The 22,946-nt window shown below is 46.0% G+C and overlaps 1 protein-coding gene across 1 annotated transcript in view; it reads left to right on the top strand.

Annotated features, from left to right (window-relative positions):
- Positions 1 to 22,946, top strand: part of LOC146775745 (uncharacterized) — a 111,337-nt gene that overhangs the window by 21,895 nt on the left and 66,496 nt on the right. Inside the window, exon 3 of the mRNA XM_085637805.1 lies at positions 13,603 to 13,790. Within this exon, the coding sequence (XP_085493931.1) occupies positions 13,603 to 13,790 (188 nt within the window). The remainder of the gene's footprint in view (positions 1 to 13,602; positions 13,791 to 22,946) is intronic.

The following is a 22,946-nucleotide window of genomic DNA, read 5'->3' as shown; positions in this document are numbered from 1 at the left end:
AGAGTAACTGTTATAAATGTCTGAAACTGTAGTCAGTCTCAAGTCCTCTCTTGAGGCTTGCAGACTTTAAACACAATGATGAGGATGAAACCTAAGATTGACACAGTGGAAATACAATTCAAGATGCAACCACAAAAAAGAAGACAACAAATTAAGTACTGGTGCTTTGAGAGTTTGGAGTCATCCTGCTGATGAGATCTGTAGTAACCTGCCTACAGTTAAGACTGCAGACGTAAGTACAGTCTGTTAACAGAAGCCTACTATAGTCAAGGAAGGAGTCTGTTGGCCATGATATTAAGGAATCTCTCCTACTCCTGAATCCACAACACATTTTAGGGAAGAGGGCTGACCTATTCCCTTCTGAGTCGAATCGAATTGTGAACAACACTTTTAGCAAGCAGTGATTGAACGGGGGCTGACCCAAAGGGTATCAAACTGTTATTGTTTCTTTATTACATGATTTCTTTCAGACAGCTGTAACTGTCATACCAGACATAAATGTAATTAATATTGAAATTACAATGACACACACACACACACGAAAAAATGATACATTGACTTAGGCTGAACAGACCTGTGCGAAGCAACCAACTACAAACACCCAACCACATCAACAGCCTCTTGTGCACCCACATCACTGGACCCACCTGTAGTATGGTACCAGAAAAACATGCTAAGAAAATCAACTGTCTGATTAGTGTCAAAAATCCATCATCCAAGATGGATGCTTGAACAAGGGGCTCTACTTCTCTGCCATGAAATTCTGTTATGCTATTAAGTCCTAAAACATTCATGCAGCTGCTGAACCAGAGAAACCGACACAGGAAGGAGCACAGCAGCGTGGAGTGAGGGGAGTTAAACATGCGGTGAGGCAGGCGAGGTCCAGAATGTAGGTGCACCATAGCTCACAAAACACAAGTAAGAGGCAGCTTCTTCAGTGCTAAACTGCCTATTAAGCTGCTCAGCACGGATAAAGAAAAACAGAAACACGCTGGGGCTTACCAAGTGCCAGTGAGGCACCTACACTATGCTAGGGACTGATGGGGGCGTAAAATCAATGCTAATTAATTGTGGCGGCAAGACTGGTAATTCCTAACGCTCACTGCTAAAGCAATTAGCAATACAGTGCATGTTTGAGTTAAATAACTGAAGTCCATCATGGGGCTATCAAGCACTGTTAGTGGTAAGAAGAATCAGCTGCACTATTGAGTAGAGTTCTTGCTACACAGATTTTTTTGGATTAACTATATCCAGCAACCCAGAATGAATAGTGGCCAGGACAACAGGCAATGCAGATCCCAAGCAGGCCAAACTCTAGTTTTAGACCAGACCATCCCTAAAGCTTCCCTAAAAGGAGGAAGCAAATTGCTTATCAAACCCAGACATTGAGACTAGCGATAACACGAACATAAGTAAAAGGTTTGCTGTTTGATACGAAACCGAGTCTGTGAACAATAGATCATAAATGATACACCCTCAGCAACGTATGCATAATATGAATGACAAGATAGAAAAGTGTGAGGAAAGGTTGGGCATATCAGAATAGCGCATCACAGATATAAAAGACAAAACCAAAGGACAGGGGAAAAAGATGCAGCAATTGGAAAAGGGAGGAAAGCTCTCTGCGACTCCAGTACTGTGGCTATAAAAACAATTTCCACTCCTTTGTATTGCAACTTAGTGCCAAGAATGAAGACTTTGAGTCTCGCTTCAGCAGTAACAAATTGCACAAGTCTGCCAGCACCGCCCCAGTGATAAACTTTGTAGACTATAAAAGATGTTGAAATCATTGTTATGAGAAGACAGCTTCTCTCTCCTGTCTTGACCATCACTGGGCTTGACTCCAAGGGCAAACATAGCAAGAATCCTAAACTAAAGAGACAATGATTATGTAGCAGTCAGGCTTGCAAGGGATTTTTAAAGAAGTAGCAATACAAAGGAGTGGAATTTGAACTCTACCTTGATTTTACAGCCACAGTACTGGAGAAGCAGTGAGCTTTCATCCCAGTGAAAAGGAAATGGAAACACTGACTGGTGTATGCAATGCTACATACTGCAAATTTAAAAGTCAAGCATAAAGACAGATGGCCTGATTTATATCTATAAAATTATTATGTGGCAACCCTGTAACCCCTAGGACCCGGGCTAGTACATACAAGGACTAGACAATGGTCTTCTAGAGAAGTTTTAAGCCTAAACCTCCTAGCCGCAATATTATGATTCAGAAACAACCACTTAGAATCATACAATTAATTTAATTCAATCCATCAAATTACATACAGGTGCTCCAGGAATGACACAGTGAAAGTGAATAATGACAGTGAAAAACGATGTGCGTTGGTACTATACAAAAATATATATACAACATATATGTACACTTTTCTCTAGGGCTTTAAATGAAGAAGACTCCCAACAGGACTCAAAATAAGAGTATAGTAAATATATCATGATAGATCATATCGGTCCACTAGTGCATTGGTCAACGTTTCTACCATATCGTGGCAATTTGTCAGGGTCATCATCAGGAAAGCGAGGTTATGGTAGCAACCTGAAAGGAAGAAGAGAGCCAAATTAATTAACATGCACCCTAATCACATAAGGGGCAGATACAAAGTGATGTATACCGAAAGGACCTACCAGTATAAAGGGAAAAGTCACACAAACAACAATCGATCAGGAAATTATGCCTAGGGTCTACAAAGATATTAAATGTAGTCAAAGACGGTAACCTACTGTCATACAACTCAAATATAGGCATTTCCAAAGCATCTATGACATACAGATTTCCAAATAGAGACTTTAAATTGATCGATACTGCAGCGGTATGGGCAAAAATCCACCTCTACAGTGTTAAACAGACTGTGTCATAGCAAAACGGAATAATCTGGGCATTGATATGGGGTATGCACTAAATGCAGTGGAGGGTGATGTCAGCTAGGCACTAAAATCAAACAATGGGCCAGATGTACGACGCTTTTTTTCTTGGACCCGTTTGCGCACGCTAAAAAGCATGGGCCCATGTACAAACAGTATTTTGCTACTCACAATTAGGAAGGGGCATTCCCTTCCTAATAGCGACTGTAAAATTGCGGTCGCAAAACACTCGCAAACTACCACCTACTTTAAGTAGGTGGTAATACATCAAATGGGAAGGGGTTCCCAGGGGACCCCTGCCCCTTTGCAAATGCATGCAATGTTTTTTTTTAGGGGCAGGCAGTGGTCTAAGGTACGACTACATGACCTTAAAAATTTAACGAAAACGTTTCATTTTTTCTTTTTCAAACGAATCCCGTTTTCCTTTAAGGAAAACGGGCTGCATTTTTTAATTTTTTTAAAGCTGCTTTATTTAAAAGCAGACCCAGACATGGTGGTCTGCTGAGCCCGGCAGGCCACCATCCCTGGGAGTGCCAGCCATTCTCAATGGGGTCGCAAATTGAGAGAGGCTCATTAATATTCATGAGCCTTGCAATTTGAGACCCCATTGGGAATCGCAAACAGTGTTAAACACACTGTTGTACATGCCAAATAGCGCCTCGCAAATTGAGAGTTGCAAATACGACGCAATTTGTGAGGCGCCATTTGTGAGGTCGTACATCTGACCCAATGTCATCAAAGTCACCCAGAAATAACCGTAGCAGCCGAGAGGGTAAATACATAGGAAGCCATTCCGCTGCAAAAATATCTATGGTGAAATAAAGATACCGAATAATGTTGGTGACAACAAACACATATTTCAGTCAACACATATTGTACATGTCACCTAAAAATGAAGGCACAAAGGCTAAGTGCTCCATTCCATTGGCTATCTGTCCCGCTGTATTAGTGTGTGTATATAACTTAAGGCTACCGAATATTAGGGGCAACCATCACAACACTAGAGTAAATAATAGGTAATACGTGAAACGGGAATAGCGCATGTGCAATGGACAAAAGGCTGAAAACCTACTACAAGACATGCCAAAAACTTTGAATACCACGTGAGGTAAATTATAGGATGTGCATTAAGAAGACTTATTACTGGTCTGATAAAAATGCTGTCTGAAGGCTGAAAACAGCTCCTTCCTGAGATCGATGCAATAAGACTCTGTCGACAAAATAGAGGTCCAAAAATTAATTATAGAAATGCTGAATTCAAAAGATCTCAAGCTAATGCCATCATGTGGGGAAACAAAGAAACTTACTTCAAACTCGTGCTGGGACTGCTACAATTTGCAATGCTGTCAAGAAGATAAATTGAAATCCAATTAGTCTCATTACTAGAGAACCTCTCTTGTATTCTCCTTTCACCCCTTTCTTTCCTGCTTCTTTCTTTCTATCATCTTTTGCCTAATTTTCCAGCAAGTCAAGTCAGAGGGGATTCACTAAACATATATTTCAAAGTGCCTGTAAACACTGCTCTACAAACTACAGGGCAGATTTACGACTTCTGGCGCATCTCTGCTAATCAGCAGAGATGCGCCAGAAGAGTTGCGACGCATCTGCCCATTGTAAATGCGCCACCTCTGAACCACCGCATTTACAATGCGGCGCACCGTGGCGCTCGGATGGGCAGATGCGTGACGCATCCCCCATCGGAAAGGCGGCGCATTGCTGGAATTGCGTCGCAAGAGCAACGCGGCTCCAGCAAGGCTCAGGGGTGCCTTATCCCTAACATGCTGCGTCAATCCTTACGCCTGCTTCAAGCAGGCGCAGGGTTTTGACACAGCATAGCCTTAAAAGTGACTGAGTAAAATCTTGTAGTTTTCACTCAGCCACATTTAGGAGGCGTTCCTGCGCCGGAACGCCCCCCCCCTGCGCCGGAACGCCTACATGTGGCGCAGGGCTTTACAACGTGACACATCTCCCAGATGTAAATACCCCGCAGCATGGCGCTGGCTTTACGCCGTCGCTGCGTCACAAAAGTGACACAATGGCGGCGTAAAAGAGGCGCAAGGGGCTTGTAAATCTGCCCCAATGTTTGGCTAACCTTGTAACAGAAATGCTAATGTATCTGCTTATAACATTAATTTAAAAAAAAGAAATCCCTACCGCGCTTAGTGTGCATGTGGGTTAAGAAAACAGAAGCCCTTACATGAGCTAAGAACTGGCAGTGAACTGGGGGAGGGATGTCTAGACTAAACAGGATCCAGCCATATGCAAGGAATCAATTCTAGGGCAACCATTGATGAAGTGCAGTTCCAGTGGCTTGCTAAACTATAGTAGAAATAGAAGATCCACTACTCTGAACGATTGAAATAGATGGGGGACCCAGCTCAGTGTCCACTTATGAATACACAACAGACCTTAGGAAAACTGTAGTTAACATACAAAACATTGATTGAAGTGTGTGCAAAACACCGTACAGCTCGGAAAGCAACCAAACAACTTATTAAAAACATTTTTATTAAGTAAATCAATGTTGAGGTGGCATTTTGAGGATCATTGAATTTGACGGAACCATACTGACTGACAATTATGTTTGACTTCGTTGTACATTATGGTGGACCCACGGGGCAAAGCTAGTGCATCTTGGGACTGGGAAGTGGGCACAATACCAGCAGAGGTTTCAGTGTTATGAAAAACCTCCATGACTAGGTCCTTGCATAAATATTTCTTTTTTTATATATATATATATAACTTTATTGGCATATAAAGATTCCATAGGAAAAGCACATCTCAATCTGAAGCTACCTTTAGATTCCCGTGTCCCCACTCTGACCATTCATCATGCACATAACCGATCGTCCACATAATATGATGTCAACAATTGCAGGACCATCTACATAAGAGAGCAAAACGAGAACGGGAGAAATCATACAATCCTTACTCAGGAAAACCTCAGCCCATATCTATAGGATCTTTATTATTTACCATTTATTAACCCCCCTCCCCCCCTTAATTTGCCTTCATTCTGGACCATTGCAGCAAATAAAAAGACACGCAATATAAACAGTATCTGATAACCTCTAAGTTCCCTCAGTCACTTGTCATATTCATGCAATATGTACTCACACTTCTGGAGGTGAGGAAGCTGCCCCCCCCTCCCAACAGTGCTCCCAGACACAGGCAATACCAACCGTTCCAGCAGCTCAGATAACATAGACATCCAAGCTAACAGATCATCCTCAATCTTTTCATCTCTCTGGACATACCTCACCCGTACCCCCGGCAGTTGCCCACTCGCAGACATCTTCTAGCCATGCTTCACACGTCGGGGCGTAGGCCTAAGCCAAGAATTGGCGATCCGTTACTTTGCCAGTATCAGGCCTAAAAGGACAAATTTCCTGCTTAGTTTTTTTTTTTACAGGCGAGGGGAGCAGGCCATAGGAATCTCCCATCCGAAGCCTCCCCAAGACGAGTAAGTATTTTCCCCCAGTAGGAAGCAAAGGATGGGCATGTCCAGATCATATAAATAAAATTGGCGCCGTACAACGCTGACACTCCTCTGAATGGGTGGGTTAAATTATATGCAACATTCGTGGGGTGAGGTGAAACGGGCTTTAGAACTGACCGTTCGTACCTCCTCATGTACCTTCACCTAATCCTCTGCCGATAATGGCTCCTCCAATAATGCATCTCATTTTGCCTGTATAGGAAGCACCGCCTTTAGTAAGTCATCACATAGGGCCCGGTAAAGATGGGACACCAAACGACTACCTTAAGCCATGTTCAACAAGTCTGTCAAAATGTTAGTTTGGGGAGGTTCTTCAGGAAAGGACAGCCATCTCCTGCGCAATGCTTGAGATTTTCTGGTTTTGAAGATATTGTCCCACTCCGAGAGTTAAGGTCTAAATCGCCTCCTCTTGAGTAATAAAACGACGAGCCACATATAGGTCACCCATCGACTGGCAACCCCCATCTTCCCAACGCTGTACTGACATTGACTCGGCAATACAAAAGCAGGGGTGCACTGCTGATTAAGGCATATCCTGCGCATTTGGAGCCCGCCCAACCACCCGTCTAACTGTGCCCTCTCATACAATTGCCACATGCTGTATAATATACAGGAGCGATGAGGGAATCCCGGAGTCAAGCATCCAGACGGTTGGCAGAGACAGTGCCCCATATGTACCTGCTTACAAACTTTTCTCCCAGTTATCACTGTCATCCATCCAATGAACAGCATACTGCAGTTGAGCTGCCCTGTAATAAAATTCCAGAAGGTGAACCTCAAGTCCTTCCCGACTTCACATTCTCTGCAGTGCAGTGAGTCCCACTCTCCTGCGCCTGGAATCCCACATAAGATCCACAATCAGTCTATTCAACATGCAAAAGTAATGCCTGGGAACCACATAAAAGGCGTGTTGTGAAGCGTAAAGGCAAGGCGGTAGGGCTATCATTTTTGTTATCGTTATCCTACCTAGAAGTGATAGTGGTAGGTCCCTCCGAAACCGGACTGAGCCCTGAATTTCTTCCACCAACCTACTGATATTAAGCTCCAAATATTCTAACTCTGTGCGGACCAAGCAAATCCCCAGACTGCAAGCCCCTACAGTCACCTAAGGAAACCCCACAACAAGTAATAAGTGCTTGGGTATCCCTACTGCTCTCCCCTATGGGATCAGCTTAGATTTATTCGGATTGACTCGAAGGCGCCAGACGTCGCCAAATGCCTGCAGAACCCTGAGCAGTATAGGCACCGAGTGAGTTTCACCGGTATAAAGGGAGAACACATGATTGGTTTCCACATATGTTGTGACCAAGGGTTGCATCTGGCAGCACAAGGTCTCCGCTAGTGGCTCCATAGTGATGGCAAATAGGAGTCGGCTGGAGAGAACACCCCTGCTGGGTGCCCCTGTGTAACCTAAAAGAAGCTGGAACTATTCTCCCAGATTGTATCCTAGCAAGAGGAGCAGAATAAAGCAAGCAAACCCAGCAGATTAATCCAGGACCCAAGCCGATGTGACGGAGCACACATCACATATAAGACCAGTTACCAGAATGGAAAGCCTGCTGTATATCAAGGAGCACTAGAGCATAGTCCTCTGCCATGAGATGTGGAGCATGCTATATATGTTCCAACCGTCGTAAATTATGAGCAGTACTGTGCTTTGGGATAAAACCCGCTTGATCCAAATGTATGAGAAAGGGCAGATGAGGGAGCAGACGGGCCGCTAGACCACTGTTTAGGATTTTTATATCAAGATTCAGGAGGGATATCGGCTTGTACAAGGTAGCAAGCGCAAGGCCTCTGTCAGGCTTCAGTATCATGACAACCAATGCCTTGCACATAGAATTCGGCAGGGAGTTAGAATCGAGCACCTCACTATAGACCTCGCAAAATCTGTCTGCTATTAGGGCCACAAACTTATGATAAGATTTCGCTGGCAACCCATCAGTGCCTGGGGTCTTGGCGGATTTAAGGCGCCTGATCATTAGAAGGATTTTCTCTTTAGTAAGTGGGCAATCTAGAGCCTCTGCAACCACAAGTCAAGTCTTGGGAGCTTAAATGGTGTAAGAAAGTCCTGCACCGCCTCCCGCAAAGGGGACGTGCATTCCATATACACCCCATGGAGATGGGCAGTAAACACCTCGTTTATTGCTCCCTGGATATATACTAGGTCTCGGCTGTTTGTACATAGCTGCAATACTGGGGCCTCCTGGGTCTCACGTCTAATAAGTTGTGCCAGCAAAGCTTCCATCTTATCTCCCCCCATATGTAGTTGCTGCCGATAAGCGTATTTCTAGCCTACGCCAGTCCTCCAGCGGAGCCTCGTGCGTAGCACAGCACTCCGACAACCCACTGGAGCGCTGAAGGGAGGGCTGACTCCAGCTTGCCCAATTGAGCTTACTGCGACCTGATATTTTGCTCCAATTGGCACCGAACACAGTATGAAGTCTTAAGACACACACCTCGGTGGAGGACCTTCATGGCTTCCCACTCAAGCGCCCGGCTGGATGCGGACCCCAGTTGTCCTCAAAATAATGTTCCAGGGCTTCTGTGGCCGTCTCCACAAACGGGGGGGGTCTGTCAAGGCCTCTGCCCAGAGGCTCCACAAGGGTATTAGCGGCCAGTCCGGCCCCCCCACCCCCGGGTTAACAAAACAGGGGAATGATCTGATAGATATAGGGTCAAATGTATGGACACCAGATCGGCTGAGAGAAAACAATAATCTAAACGGCCAAAAGTATGCGTCGCAGGAGTATGACAAGAAAACACCTGTTGCTCAAGGTGGCGCATGCGCCAGACATAACGCAAGCGCAGACCCTCCAGGGTATCCTGGAGAACCCCCATAAGCCAAGGCTTAATCTGGGCCTGAGGGGGATCCTGATCCAGCATCCCACCCAGAACACCACTGCTGTACCCAAAATAGGGAGCCGCTGCCACAATCCATATTAGGGACATAAATATCAATAAAACAGATCTCCAGGCCCTCAAATATGCCATGCAGGATGACATAATGCCCCACTGGATCTACCACGTGATTTAAGTGTCTAAAGGGGACCTCCTGAGCCACCCAAATATACGAGCCTCGTGCATAGCCAGAGTATGAAGTGGCATAGAACTGCCCTCTCCAGTGCTTTCTCAAGGACGGAAGACAGTCACCCCATACATGTGTTTGTTGCAAGCAGGCTATCGCCACTCCATACCGTTTTAGATATGCAAACACTTGTCGCCACTTCTCAAGGGTGTCCACACCTTGGACATTCCATATAATCAATTTATTCATGGGGCAGCCATACTTCACATACTCTTCTCCTCCCCACAGCTACTGAGCAGATACGATCACACACCACCAAAAAGGGGACATATTCAATACATTCCGCATGGTTTGTCGACAGGAAAACAACATAAATGTTCCATCCCAAACTCGGACCATCAAACCATAGTCTACCCTGAACTCTCCCCCCCCTGGGCAGTATCTCAACTCCACCTGGCTCAAAAAAGGTAAAACCAAGAATTAGCCAATGCTGCCCCTTTCTCCAACATAGAATAGAAGAAAAAGAAGAAAAACATGTAAAACAGTCACCCCCCCAATCCTTACAAACTTGGGCTACGTAAGAGGCCAAGCAGCTGGGAGGGTGCAAGTCAAACTCACTCCAGCTCCCTTCACAGTCGTCTACCTCTGAGGGGCGAAGCACCTCCCACCGACACGCATCTCAAAGCCATTAAGACTACGACCCCCTAACTATTCTAAACATATATATATATAAGGCAGAGACATTTCTATTACATATACAGGGAGAGCAAAACTTTCCTAATGGAGAGATCAAAATGTTTAAGCCCTTGACACCCCCATCAACAACAGTCATAATAATGTAGGGTGATAAAAACATCCCAGGTATAATAAACAGTCACAGGGCTTAACCATACTTTCAAAGGGAGGTGTTGTCTTTTGGATGTTAGTCACCTTGCTGCTCTTGGGAGGACACATCCGACTCAGGTATAACCTCCATATCTCGTAGGGTGCCATTTGGGCAAACTTGTATTCTCCTGGATCCCGCACTAGTGTCTCTTGCCGTCCAGCGGCCTTACGTCATTGACCATGGCCAGAACAGCCCAATGTTGAGGATTGGGTCAACCCGTCTGGGACACCATGCGCCCACCCGAGTTTTGTCTGAAGTGCAGCCAAGCACTAACCTCCGCAGCTGAGAAAAAAAACATGACTTTCCCCTGATACACAATTCTCAGCTTAGCGGGGAAAAGGAGGCTGTATTTCAGGTTAAGTTCCCTTAGGCGTTTTTTCACAGCCAGGAATGTTTTCCTTTGATCCTGCACACGTTGAGTGTAATCCGGATAAATGGAAATAGGGTGTCCCTCAAACAGAAGAGGCCCTCTAGTGCAAGTCGTCTGCAGGATTGCATCTCATTCTTTAAAGTTGAACAACCGGGCTATGATTGCCCGAGGTGGTGCGCTGGGCCTGAGCGGAGGAACCAAAGCTCTGTGCATGCACTCAACAGTGAAGAACTTAGAGAGCCTCTTGGGTACTAAAGTGGTTGTGATCCATTCTTCAAGGAAAAGTTCAATGGATGGACCTTCCGCTTTTTCAGGAAATCCCACTAAACGCAGATTATTGCTGCAGCTCCTCCCCTCCACATCCTCCACTCGATCTTCCCTGCGCACAGCCTGTCTCTGGAGCCCAATAACAGTGTCCTGAAATGTGCAGAGCTCCTCTTGTAGAATCTTTATGTTCTGTTCCATGGTGGTCACTCGCTTCGATACTTTAAGTAAATCAGCACACAGCAGTTTAACATCAATGTCCACGGAGTCAATTATGTGGACCATCTCATCCCTTGAGTTTGAATTTCTGCCAAAAGATCCACAAGGGAGGGGGTCGGTGTCACAGATTGTGATACCTGGTCATTGTTCCCCTCTGAGGACAATTCCTAGACCTCAGGTCCCAGAGGCACCGGCTGGGCATAGTTAAGGATTTTGTTGTTTTGGATTGCTCAGTTTCCTTTCTCCTTCACCATCTTAAAATCTGGCGAGCGAACTGTCGCCGGCTACCAACCATAGGTGAAACAGAGACCCAAATAGGTCTATCCAGATTTCACCTCAACCACCATCAGCAAGGCTCCTCGCCTCCCAATCCAGGTTAGGGTTCCACTTAGTGAGCTAATCACAGCTTTGTGCCAAATAGAATGTCCTAAGACCTGGGGAGTCAGAGCTGCAATACCTCAGAACCAAGATTCAGCCCACGAGGGCCAAACAAGGCATCACTCTGCCAATTAGAGACCCTAGCCCCTCCAAGTATGCAGTCACAGTGAGAGCCAAGTGGCCTGTCCTGCAATCTGGCTGCACCTCTCAGTAGAACAGATCATTGTTAAAGTGCATCCTAACCAGCAGGCTGCTATGAAAGTACACTCCCTCACTACTCTCCTCTAGTTCAGCAGCCACCGACCGTGGCTTCCAAAGTTGGCCCAGAGTTAAATTACAGGTACAGTGAAAACCACCCAGGCACAGACTGCAGGAGGAGGCCACCAGCCTTTCATTTCAACTTCACTGTATGGCCCCAGTCAGCTCACCTGTCAGGGCTCACCGCCACAGCCTACAGTGGCACTCGCTGGCCCTTCAGATCGAAGTCTCCTCACTATGGGAGGAACCTTGGCAGCAGCAGTCCGGTCTCCTCTGTCTCCCAAAGGGAGCGCAGCAGCACAGGAGACTGCTATTAAATAATGCAGCGGCCGGTCTACCACATTACAGCTCCCCAGGCAGGCTGCTCCGTCCAGGTCGCTGTCACTGTCTTCTCTCCATTCTCACGTTGCGCGGTAATCCACGCCCCCTGCTGCATTCAGGATGCCCTCCGGGGCACCCAATCCGCTTCACACCTCGGCCAGGTCTCAGGGGCGGTTCAGGGCCACAGGACACCGCTACCATGGCCCATCCCCGAGCCACACACGCTGCCCTCAGAATGGCGCCGGCTCCTCTCGACAGGTCGCAACATTGCAGGACAATCAACCTGTCCCACGAACGAGGATGAGAACTCCTCTGCTCACCACTGTCAGTGCTGGCATCACCGTAGTGCATTTTGCCGGGTTCGTGCCGAAGGGTCCAAGGATTACGGCAGGATCTCTTTTGTGTCAGCGGTAGCACCGTCAGGCATGTCTACTTGGCCATCTTGCCTGTGACACTCCCATAAATATTTATTTGTGATGTTTTTCTACTGTTGATTTGTACTGACAATTGCTTGATGCTGAAACTCTTCATTTTTATTATTAAAAATTGGTGTCACCTGTTTCATCTTTCCATTCTCATTCCTGCATGGTTCCACCTGTGGTCCACCACATTTATGCCATCATTTTGTTACTGTATTTTTGTGTTGTTATCTAATTTATTAGTTCGCACTACAGTAGTTGCAAGTAAATTATTATTTTTTTTTTTTTAATTGATGAGATGGAAACTATGATGCTGTATGACTGTCTAGGTATCTGCAGTGAGGGTGTCATTGTTTTTTGGCGGTTCATGTGCTTACATAAAATCCTTTACAATATTGATAAACCTAAAATGGCCAATGTCAGTCTGGAAGTGCCTGCATTTTGAATAGGTAAACATCGTTTACCCCAAATACTTTTCCCCTCAGGGAATTACAACGCAGTCGTTACAATGACCGCGTTGTAACAACGCATACCATTACTCCGCAAGTCGGAATAGCGACTTGCGGAGGGGGCAGAAGGTGTTGAATATAAAATCCAACACCTTCCCTACTGTTGCACAAAGTGGAGTTGGAATAGTAAATTATACTATTCCAACATCCAGCGCCCTCCCCTCCGCAAGTCGTTGTTACGACTTGCGGGTGATGGTATGCGTTGTTACAACTTGGTTATTGTAACAACTGTGTTGTAATTCCCTGCGGGAAAAAAGAATGCAGAAAAGCAATGTATATTCTTTTGAATATACCATATCCTTTAAAAAGGAAAGATCCATGACTAAGAAACAAAGCAGCAGGCAGTGTGCAGTGTTTCAAGTGCTTGTATTGAAAGATACACATGGTACTTCAATTAAGTGTTTTACTTTTTTGTAAAAGAAAAACTATGATGCCAGCCCAAACAGCACCAATCACTTGTTGAATTGTGTGACTCTCTGTTCAGAAGAATAACCGACTCAACCACGATGCCACCATGGTGTTGGGATAAACAGTATGGGTGTCCAGTTTTACTGATTTGATGCTCTCTGTTTTTTAGAAGCTACAGACCCTAAAAGTGTCAACAAAGCTGCAAAAGAAGTTGAGGCACACTTGAAAGGAGCTGGTCTAAATGTGCTGATCAACAATGCCGGGATCATGCCTCCGAGCACCCTTGAAACAGTGGATGCCGAAGACTTGATGCATCTGTACACAACCAATGTGGTTGGTCCTCTGTTGGTGACCAAGGTAGGAAGACGGTAAAGCACTGCTCATCCTCAAATAGTTTAGGAAAGTGGTGAAGACCTATTTTGAAAAAGCAACTGTGGTTTCTTAAGAGCTGTTCAATCAATCAATCAATCAAGAATACTTTATTCGACAACTTAATGCCTTAAAAGTGATCATATTATACAACAATACATTTCAATTACACAGTTTAAAAAGGAGCTAAAATATTCCTGGGACAGTCCCTATGACCATAATCCAAAAATACAGCGAAATTAAAACAAAAACGTTCTAAAAAACAATGTGCAAAGAGCAAAGTCCCTGTAAGAGTGTTTCTGGTCTCAAACCAATAAGCTAGGACCTAAAAATGTTAAAAGGTACAAAACGTGTATAGAGAACAAGGGGCATTCCCAATAACGGGCCAGAAGGTCACGATCTAAAGTGCATGTAGTGCTTGGAAATAAGGTGCAGAATACAGGGAAATAAACTCAAAATTCCAAAGACTTTGCATATATACATACATATGGTTATAGACACAGAGAAGTACAATCTAGGAAATGACCTTGACTTGACGAGCACCACCCTCCTTCTTTTTCACGAATTGCCCAGGACCAACTCAGAAACTTGGCGACCTGTATTATAATGATGGAGTCGCCGCCGTTTTTCAGTAGACTTTTAGCAATCATTGCTGAGTTCGTACTCAAAGTTCTACACAGGGGTATAAGCCACACGCTTCTGGTTGAACGGTAAGCAGGGCAAACATATAAAAGGTGATCAATATTTTCAACAAGGTCTGGACAGAATGGAAACTTGTCACCTTTACCAGTTGACCAGTTGCGGGTGAATTTCCTAAGCGGAATGGTTTCTACTCGAAACTGGTGAAACAACCTGCGATCTCTAGGTTTCGTGATCAAATCCCAGTAGCATTCCATCCGGGGGACATCTTTGTCCAAAAAAAGCTCTTGTCAGTGGGAAACCACCCATGATAGAGTGCCTCCGTTTTTTGAACAGGTCCCAGAAGGCTGCTTTATATGATACTTTCAAAGGAAAGACAGCCGACTCAGGAGACACCCATAAGTCCCTCATCCCCATATCATTAAGAAGGATTTTAATTCTGGAGAGCCATAAGATCTTGTTTGAGCGGTCCAGACCCCTTATTTCAAGTAAAGCATTGGCAAAAGGGAGTAATTCTGGAACCGTCCAAAGCCTTCTCCAGAAAGCCAGCATTCTAAAGTGAACAATGTCCTCGAATGCATTGCAACCCAGGTCAAGAAGGAGGGGAATACGGGGAGTCGATCGGGGAAGGCCCACAATAGATCTTAGAAACTTGTTTTGGGCCAGTGTTAAATCGGATAAATTACTATAGCCCCATATCTCAGCGCCATAGAGAATAGCTGGTATGATTTTCAAGTTGTACAATTTTACAACAGGAGCTATTGGCTTGGTCTGGGAGAGACTGTGTTCCTATATCAGCGCTCCAGCTAGCTGGGAATGTTTCAAAGCAAGTAACTTCACCTGAGGGGACCAGCTCAGTTTTTCTCCTATAGTAATACCCAAATAGGTGAAAACATTGGCCTGTTCCAAGAGCTTCCCACTCATGTAGACTCTTGCAGTAACTGGCCTCGCCCCATGGAGTACCATAAATTTGGTCTTGCCCATATTGATCGCTAGCTCATGGTCGCTACAAAACTCCTCGAAACGAGACAGTGCCAACTGAAGGCCCTGCCTCGTTTTTGATAGAATCAGAGTGTCGTCAGCAAACATGAGCAAAGGTACCCTTTGGCCATCCAGCATGGGTGCGTCTGTAGGGTAATTATCAAAGTACTGTACCACCCCATTGATAAACAGTGAGAAAAGTGTTGGGGCCAGGACGCACCCCTGACGAACGCCCTTCCCCACACTGAATTTCTCGGTGACCTCGCCTGGTTTCCCCCACCTAACCTGTGCATAGTTAGAGTTGTGGAGTTTAACCACAAAATCCACCAATTCCCTGGGCATCCCCAGTCCCAACAGAACATCCCACAGTTTAGATCTGGGAACAAGATCAAACGCAGATTTTAAGTCTACGAAACCTGCGAAAATCAGGCCCTTACCTAAAATGACCTCCCTCCAGTAAAGCATAACAAATCTAAAAACTTGGTCCAGAGTCCCCATGTGAGCCCAAAACCCTACTTGTAGGGGAGATAAAATGTTTTCGTTAGACATCCAATTTTGAATCCTTCCCAACAGGACCCGGGCGATGACATTTTGTAGAGCATCAATAAGGCTGATGGGCCTATAATTGGCCGGAGCTGAACGATCCCCCTTCTTATAGATCGGGATGATTTCCGCTCCGGACCAAGAAGATGGAAAGGGGGTTCCCCCCGCCAGAGAGTTGATCAAGGTCGTAATGTAGGGAACCCAGAGATCGCCATGCTGTTTAAATAAGTCTGGGGGAATGCAATCGGGCCCGGGTGCCTTACCACTTGGGATGTTCCTTAGTACCACCTCAACCTCCTTGGTACTAAACATCAAGGGAGTATCAATACTTAAAGCTGGGGGGGTGATTTCCCTCTCTGTACCCTGGCGATATTGGGCTTCGAAAAAGACAACCCAATGGTGTGGATCCACATTGTTGTTTGGGGTGATCAACCTTTGCCCTTTCCCCCATTTTATCAAGTCCCAGAACTGGGTCATATTCCTCCCTTTACACGCCAACAACAGATCCTTCCAACGCTCCTCGTCCCAGTCTCTTTTTGCAGTTTTTAAGGTGGATTTGTAAAGTTCCCTGGACTGCTGGATGGAAGTGTGATTCCTAGATTTAATGGCTTTCACAAGGGCCTTGTGAGTAGACCTACATAGGTCATTATACCAAGAGATGGGTTCCAACTTACGATTCGCTCTAGACAGCTTGGTGTTTATAAAATACTTTTTCAGCCTACTAAACAGCTCAGTATGGATTGTTGGCAGTAAAGCTTTGAGTGTCTCCTGCGAGCTGCAGTCGTTAATTTTCCTCATTGATCCTGACACTAATGCCCTAATTTCTAGCACACTCTTTTAATTGAGAGCCACCTTGTCCCAACGAACCCTTCTCAGATCATTTCCCAGTATTACATGGTTAGAACTGCTGTCGGACTCCAAAGTGGCAGTAGGGCCAAAGCTCAGACCTTTTAGAGTTAGTACCAGGGGATTATGGTCGCTTTCGGGGCGAGATTGTACCTCCATGTCTAGGACGTGAAACCAAAGTTCAACTTTTACAAGGATTTAATCTATCCTGCTTTTGTGGCGGCCGTTGTCAAAGGTCGCCATCCCCAAGGCATCAGACTTGGTCCTGCCATTGGCTGCCCTAAGACCCCATTCCAGGCACAACCCTTTAACCTGGAGTGTAGCCTCGGTCCATTTTTTAATGGGCTGGAGGTCCAGCTGAGGCACGCCCCAAAGAGAATCCACCTCCTCGCTAAGCCTTCCATCGTCACAGTCCAACGGCTCAAAACATGTATTAAAATCTCCAGTGATAATCAAGTTTGAGTTATGACCACCCACTGCTAAAAGGGTCTCGAGGGCTGAAATGACCTGAGAACTCCTACCCCCCGGTTGACCTCTAGCGTAAACGTTAAACAGGAGTAGATCAAGGCCTCCTGAAGATCTTTCTCTTATAGCAAGGATATCGGGATTATCAGAGGGAATCTCAGCCACAGTTATCCCCTCAATTTGCCTTACCCAACATGTTAGGCCACCTACCGGTCTCCCCCTTACGCCCTTAATAGCCGGTTTCGAAAAATTTAAGTAACCCACATGGAACACGTTGTCCACTGACCAGGTTTCCTGGAACGCCCATATGTCCACACTGTTAATAAAGGATGACCAGTCTAATGACCCGATTTTTGATTCCAGACCCGCTATATTCCACGAAGAGATAGTCATCAGTTCTTTCTGTGGAATGGGTAACAGGCACCCATTGACAACATCTGGGGCCAAAAAACGACTAACCGGGATCGTTACAGCAGTGGAGGGAGCCAAGGTTTGGACCATGGGGTCTACTAAATTAGGGAGACTGGTAGTTGATAGCGCTCCTCCTGTCCCAGGACCTCCTATCACTGCTCCCCCAAGGACACCCACCCGCTGTCAATCTATATCTTCAAGTGAAGAGATGGCGTCAAAACGGTTATTGAGCTGGATAGGGAAGTCTGGCCTAGGATAATTACGTTGGGCTGATCGGGCATCCCTGTGTCTCTGTTGATAAAAGAAACTAAGGGGGAGTATGCCAATAGATGCCCCCTCAACTGGCGCATGAACAACCATCTCTAGAATATGACGGACCAAACCTGGGGACCTGAAACTCAAAACTACACAATCCCCTTGTAAGGTTTTAGCGGATTGCCCAACCCAATCAATCCGCCTAGCCATTTTGAAATCCTCAAATAAGCCGTCCCCAATGTCTGTCACTTTGTTCAGATAGTGTAGGGCCTTATTTTTAAGAGAGGACCAATGTTCTTGTGTGCCCAGGGGAAGGGGGGGAACATTCGCCAAGATGATCGTATAGGGGATCGCTTCAGGGGGCAAGTGAAGATAAGAATGCCTCGATTTATGACCAACGGCACTATTTATATACGACCTCCGAGGGCACTTTGGTACAGAAGGACCTTGGCTGGAGGATGACTCAATATTGCTTGGCCCACTTGGGAGGGCGGGCCTTACACTTCCAACTGTGTCTACCCCAGCCACGTGTGGTTTAGCTTGTACCTTGGCACCACTCTGGTCCTTACGGGTATCCCCCACCGAGGCCTGGATGTTACCAGTAGTGGCTGCCCTATAATACAGAGCCTGGTCCTCGTGTGGTAACCGTGCCAAGGCATCCTCGATCCTAGCTAGCCTATGGTCAACAGAGTCCAGTCTTTTGATAAGTGGCTCAAGTAGAGCGACTAGTTGCTCCTTAAAAGCAAGGGAGGGGTCGTTTTCACTCACGGGGTAATTTGGGTCTATAGGAGCTTTAGAAGAGTTATCAGAAGATACAGAACCAGAACTACCAAAAAAAAATACCCCATTCGTGGCTATAGATGGAAAAAGAGGTTTTTGTTTTGTAATGCTACGGCCCTTCCTTGCTTTTTTTCTGCAGCGCTTTATTAGAACTCCCCACCACTTTCATCCCTCTAGTTGTTACTCCAGCGGGAAGGCACGGGAGACTTGGTAGAGGCGGCGGGTGGTGCTCAATGTTAGTGGTAGCTGGACTAGGCAGCCTAGACTGAGGACAAGTGGCCGGAGCAGCTGCTTCAGGTGATAACCGGATGGTATGTAAAAGCGCACATGGCGTGGCCCCCTCCCCTAAAATCCTAGGGTCTAGAGAAAGTCTTCGTTCGGTGGCCTTGATTTCATGGATTAGGACGGATTCCGCTCTTTTTAGGAAAGTGTCCAGGGTACCAACAACCCTGTCGCCCGTATTTCGTTTGTTCATTGTAGGGGTGCTATACAACCCGCAACACACCTACTACAACAAGAAGCAGGGCATACAAAAGTCAAAACTATGGCACTCCTACCTCAGGTGCCAGCCGAACAAGGGAATAGAAGAAATAAATAATGTGGCCCAGCCCAGCCTCATCCAGCCACAAACGGCACCGCCCTTGTCCCGGGCGCGTCCCGGGCCGAGGGCTCAGTCTGGCCTTTATGCGCCTCCCGGCGCGTGATCAACTGGCGACCTGGCCCATGGGGTCCTGGGTGTAGTAGTTCCAAGGACCAGCGGTCCCTCGTCCTGCTGACGATGCGGGCAGGGGAGGGCGGAGCCAAGCCCGGCCACAGGAGCAGCGAGGGTGCAGGAGAGCAAGCAGAAACCAGGTAGGCAGCCGGGGAAAACAGGGGGCTCTGCACCAGTCTGGCCTTTATGCGCCTCCTGGCGCGTGATCAACTGGCGACCTGGCCCAGGGGGATCCTGGGTGTAGTAGTTCCAAGGAGTGTGCAGGAGAGCAAGCAGAAACCAGGTAGGCAGCCGGGGAAAAACTGGGCAATTGAATTAGGGCCAAATACACATTGTCTCGCAGGCTCTTACCTGGCCGGGCACTTTAACTGAGGGCACACGCACGCTGAGCGATGTCTCATCCTCATCCAAACCGCCGCCTCAGCTGCTGGAAAAAAAGCCCTCCTCGGCTTTCCCCTACGGCGTCTAACTGCCTCCCAGTGCACCGTGTTCAAACGCAGCCTTTCCTTTCCCGCTGCGGCACAATCTATCATGCCTTTCCCATGAGAATTCTTTCCGGCGCCACGCTGCCTCAGGGATTCATCCACACGGCGTACAGAGAACACCTACGAACGCCAAGACACTCGCTGCTCTGCTGAGAGTTCGCGCTGTGGGTGGGTGGGGCCCGGATCACAAGTTCTTCAGCCTGAATGTGGACCTTAACTCAGGTAGGGAGGAGTACCAAGTTCTGTTGATGCTTTAAACCCCTTCAGCACTGCCAATCCCTCCCTGCAATGTGGACCTGATTGTCCCATACTTCTGCTTTGCTTTGATAGGGCATGACCAGCAGGTCAGTTCTCATTAATACAGGTGTGTGAAGACTATTGAGGCCAGCTGCCCAGGGCTCTGCTGGGTGGCAGTGAGGCTCGGTGAGATGAGGCACCCAGCAAGCACTGGTGCTCACTCCTGCTTGCCTTCATCTCGTTCATGGCCTTAGTGAAATGCGAAGGCAATGACAAATAAGCATGCACCAACACTAACCGGAAAGCAATTCGGCCTCAAAGCCCCAGAGAAAGTTGGGGAAACAAAGCTGCAATTCTTGGGATCCCACTACCTAAAACCCATTGAGAATTGTAGAGTCTCAAGTTTAAATATCAGAGTGACACAGTTACACATATAGTTGAGTGAGACAAAATCCACTTCTTCCTCCTTATTATCTTTATTCCCTTGACAACTTTGCACCGAACCGTGGGAAAATGGCCTTTAACATTATCCCTTGCTGTATTTGTTGTAGATTAGTCAATATTATTAAATTGAACCTTACTGTATTTATTGTAGATTAGTCAATATTATCAAAAGTTATAACCTGGGTCTCAAATTCTGTGACTTTTTCTAAAAAGAATGTGTGAGAAATTAGGTTGTTGGTTAAGCAGGATATGAGCCCTTCTCAAGCAACAGCAACAATCTCCTTCTGGGTGAACCACTAAAGTCTCTAAATTAACCTGTGCTTACCCCTCTGGTAGCTTGGCACAAAAGCAGTCAGGCTTAACTTAATGGAAATGTGTAAAGTATGTATGCAGCACACAAACAGTAATAAAGTGAAAACACTACACTAGAAAAATCCTACACCAATTTAGAAAAATTGAGTACATTTTAATATTTTTTTTACATCAAAGCTACCAAAATCAAAGCAGTAAAACTAGAGTGATAGAGGTTTAAAATTTAAAGTGAAAACTAGCACCTAAAAGATGAAAGTGCCAACAGTTGACATCTAGTTGCATAAGACCGGGGCAAAGTCTGAAGTTATGGCCGACCGCGATGGAGCATGGATCGGATACAAGAAGTGGATTCAGCCCAGTCTCCACTTACCTTCAGACTTAAAATACATTTTGCAGAAAAATGTCTGAGAAGGTAAAGTTCAGTGGGGCAAGGCAGCTAACGTTGTCTGAGGAGGAGGTGTATTTGTCGGGGAGCCGCTGGCCAAAATCACATTGAAGATTTCCTATTTTGGACTTATAGTCTCTTTTTTTGGAAGTTAGAGATATCCAGCGAGACAAAGGCTGTTGCCCTTAGCTGAGGAGGGCTCCATGAAGCCAGATGCCCCTTCTGCAACAAGCCACTGAACAGTATTTGCTGCTTTGGAAAAGAATGCAGCAAGAGCTACAGCAAAGTTAGGTCGACCTGCAATGCACCATGGGTGGATCGACGAACAGGTTGGTCCTGGTCTCCTCTTGGTTCTCGGGGCTCTTTTTGGTTGAAAATGTTCTATGCCCCAAGTTTTGGATTTAGGCTTTTTGGGGACCTTTAGCACCACTTCCAAGGGTCCATGACTGGAGGGGCACCACTTGGATGATTAGGACTTACTCAGGTGCAGGTTAAAGATGGTTGGAGCCCGTTATGTCCTTGAGGCTCTGATTAGGAGGCCAGCCAACTAGCCCTTGGTGTCACTTTGGTAGTCCTGGGTTCAAGGAGAAGTGCAGACCACAAGCAGCAGGGCAGACCTCTGGGGCTTTTGGGGAGTTTTCAGGCAGCAGAGTAGTCCTTCTTGGTGCAGTAAAGCAGTCTTCTGAAGTACACAGCAGGCCACAGCAGCATTCAGTCCTCTGAGAGTCCTTCCGTAGGTTCACAAAGTGAACTGAAGAGTGAGTTTGAATGTCTTATTTTTTTTTATACCTGGTGACTCATTTGAAATAAGAGAAGTTTCTATAGGTTCCACATCCAAGAAGACTTGGAATTTCTTGCCTCCTTGCACTGGCTCCAGCCTGGCTTTAGGCACAAAAGACTAGTGTGAAGTTCTTATTTTGTGAGCTGTTCCCAGTATATTGATCTGTAAGGCAGACTGTGCCCAACTCTGTCACCCAGCCTGTCTGAGATGGCCCATTCAGGCACCCATAATCCCTCTATTGTGTAGCTGTCTGGAAGGAATGTACAAAGGCCAACTGCCACTCACACCTAGTCAGAGAGATCCAGGAACAGGTGGCAGGCACCAAATGGTAGGGAGAGGAAAATTCCAACTTTATAAAGGTGGCATTTCCAAAATTGTGAGTTAAAAGCCGATGTTACCATTCAGAGGATTTTAAATTACAAATTCTCAGACATCATATATGCCTTTCTTACATTCTCCCAATCAAAAGCTCTTATTTATTAAAGGTAATAAGGTAGCCCAATTTTATTATATGAGAGAGATAGGCCCCACAATAGAGAAAAATACATTTGTGAGTTTTTCACTACCAGGACATGTAAAGCTTAAGAGTACATGACAGACTTTTAATGCACCATGTCAAGGACCTACCTTAGGGGTGACTTATATATAATAAAAATAGAGTTTATGGCTTGGCAAGGTGGTTATTTTGCCAAATCAAATTGGTAATTCAAAACTGCTAACCGACTACAATGGCAAGCCTAAGAAATTGTTTAAGGACATACTTAAGTGGGTGGCACAATAAGTGCTGCCTGTCCACTAGTAGCATTTAATATACTAGCCCTGGATATACATTATACCAATTTACTAGGGACTTATAAGTAAATTAAAT

Source organism: Triturus cristatus, chromosome 12 (assembly GCF_964204655.1).
Source record: "Triturus cristatus chromosome 12, aTriCri1.1, whole genome shotgun sequence".
Taxonomy (NCBI): domain Eukaryota; kingdom Metazoa; phylum Chordata; class Amphibia; order Caudata; family Salamandridae; genus Triturus; species Triturus cristatus.
This window is presented reverse-complemented; position numbering and strand designations above follow the sequence as displayed.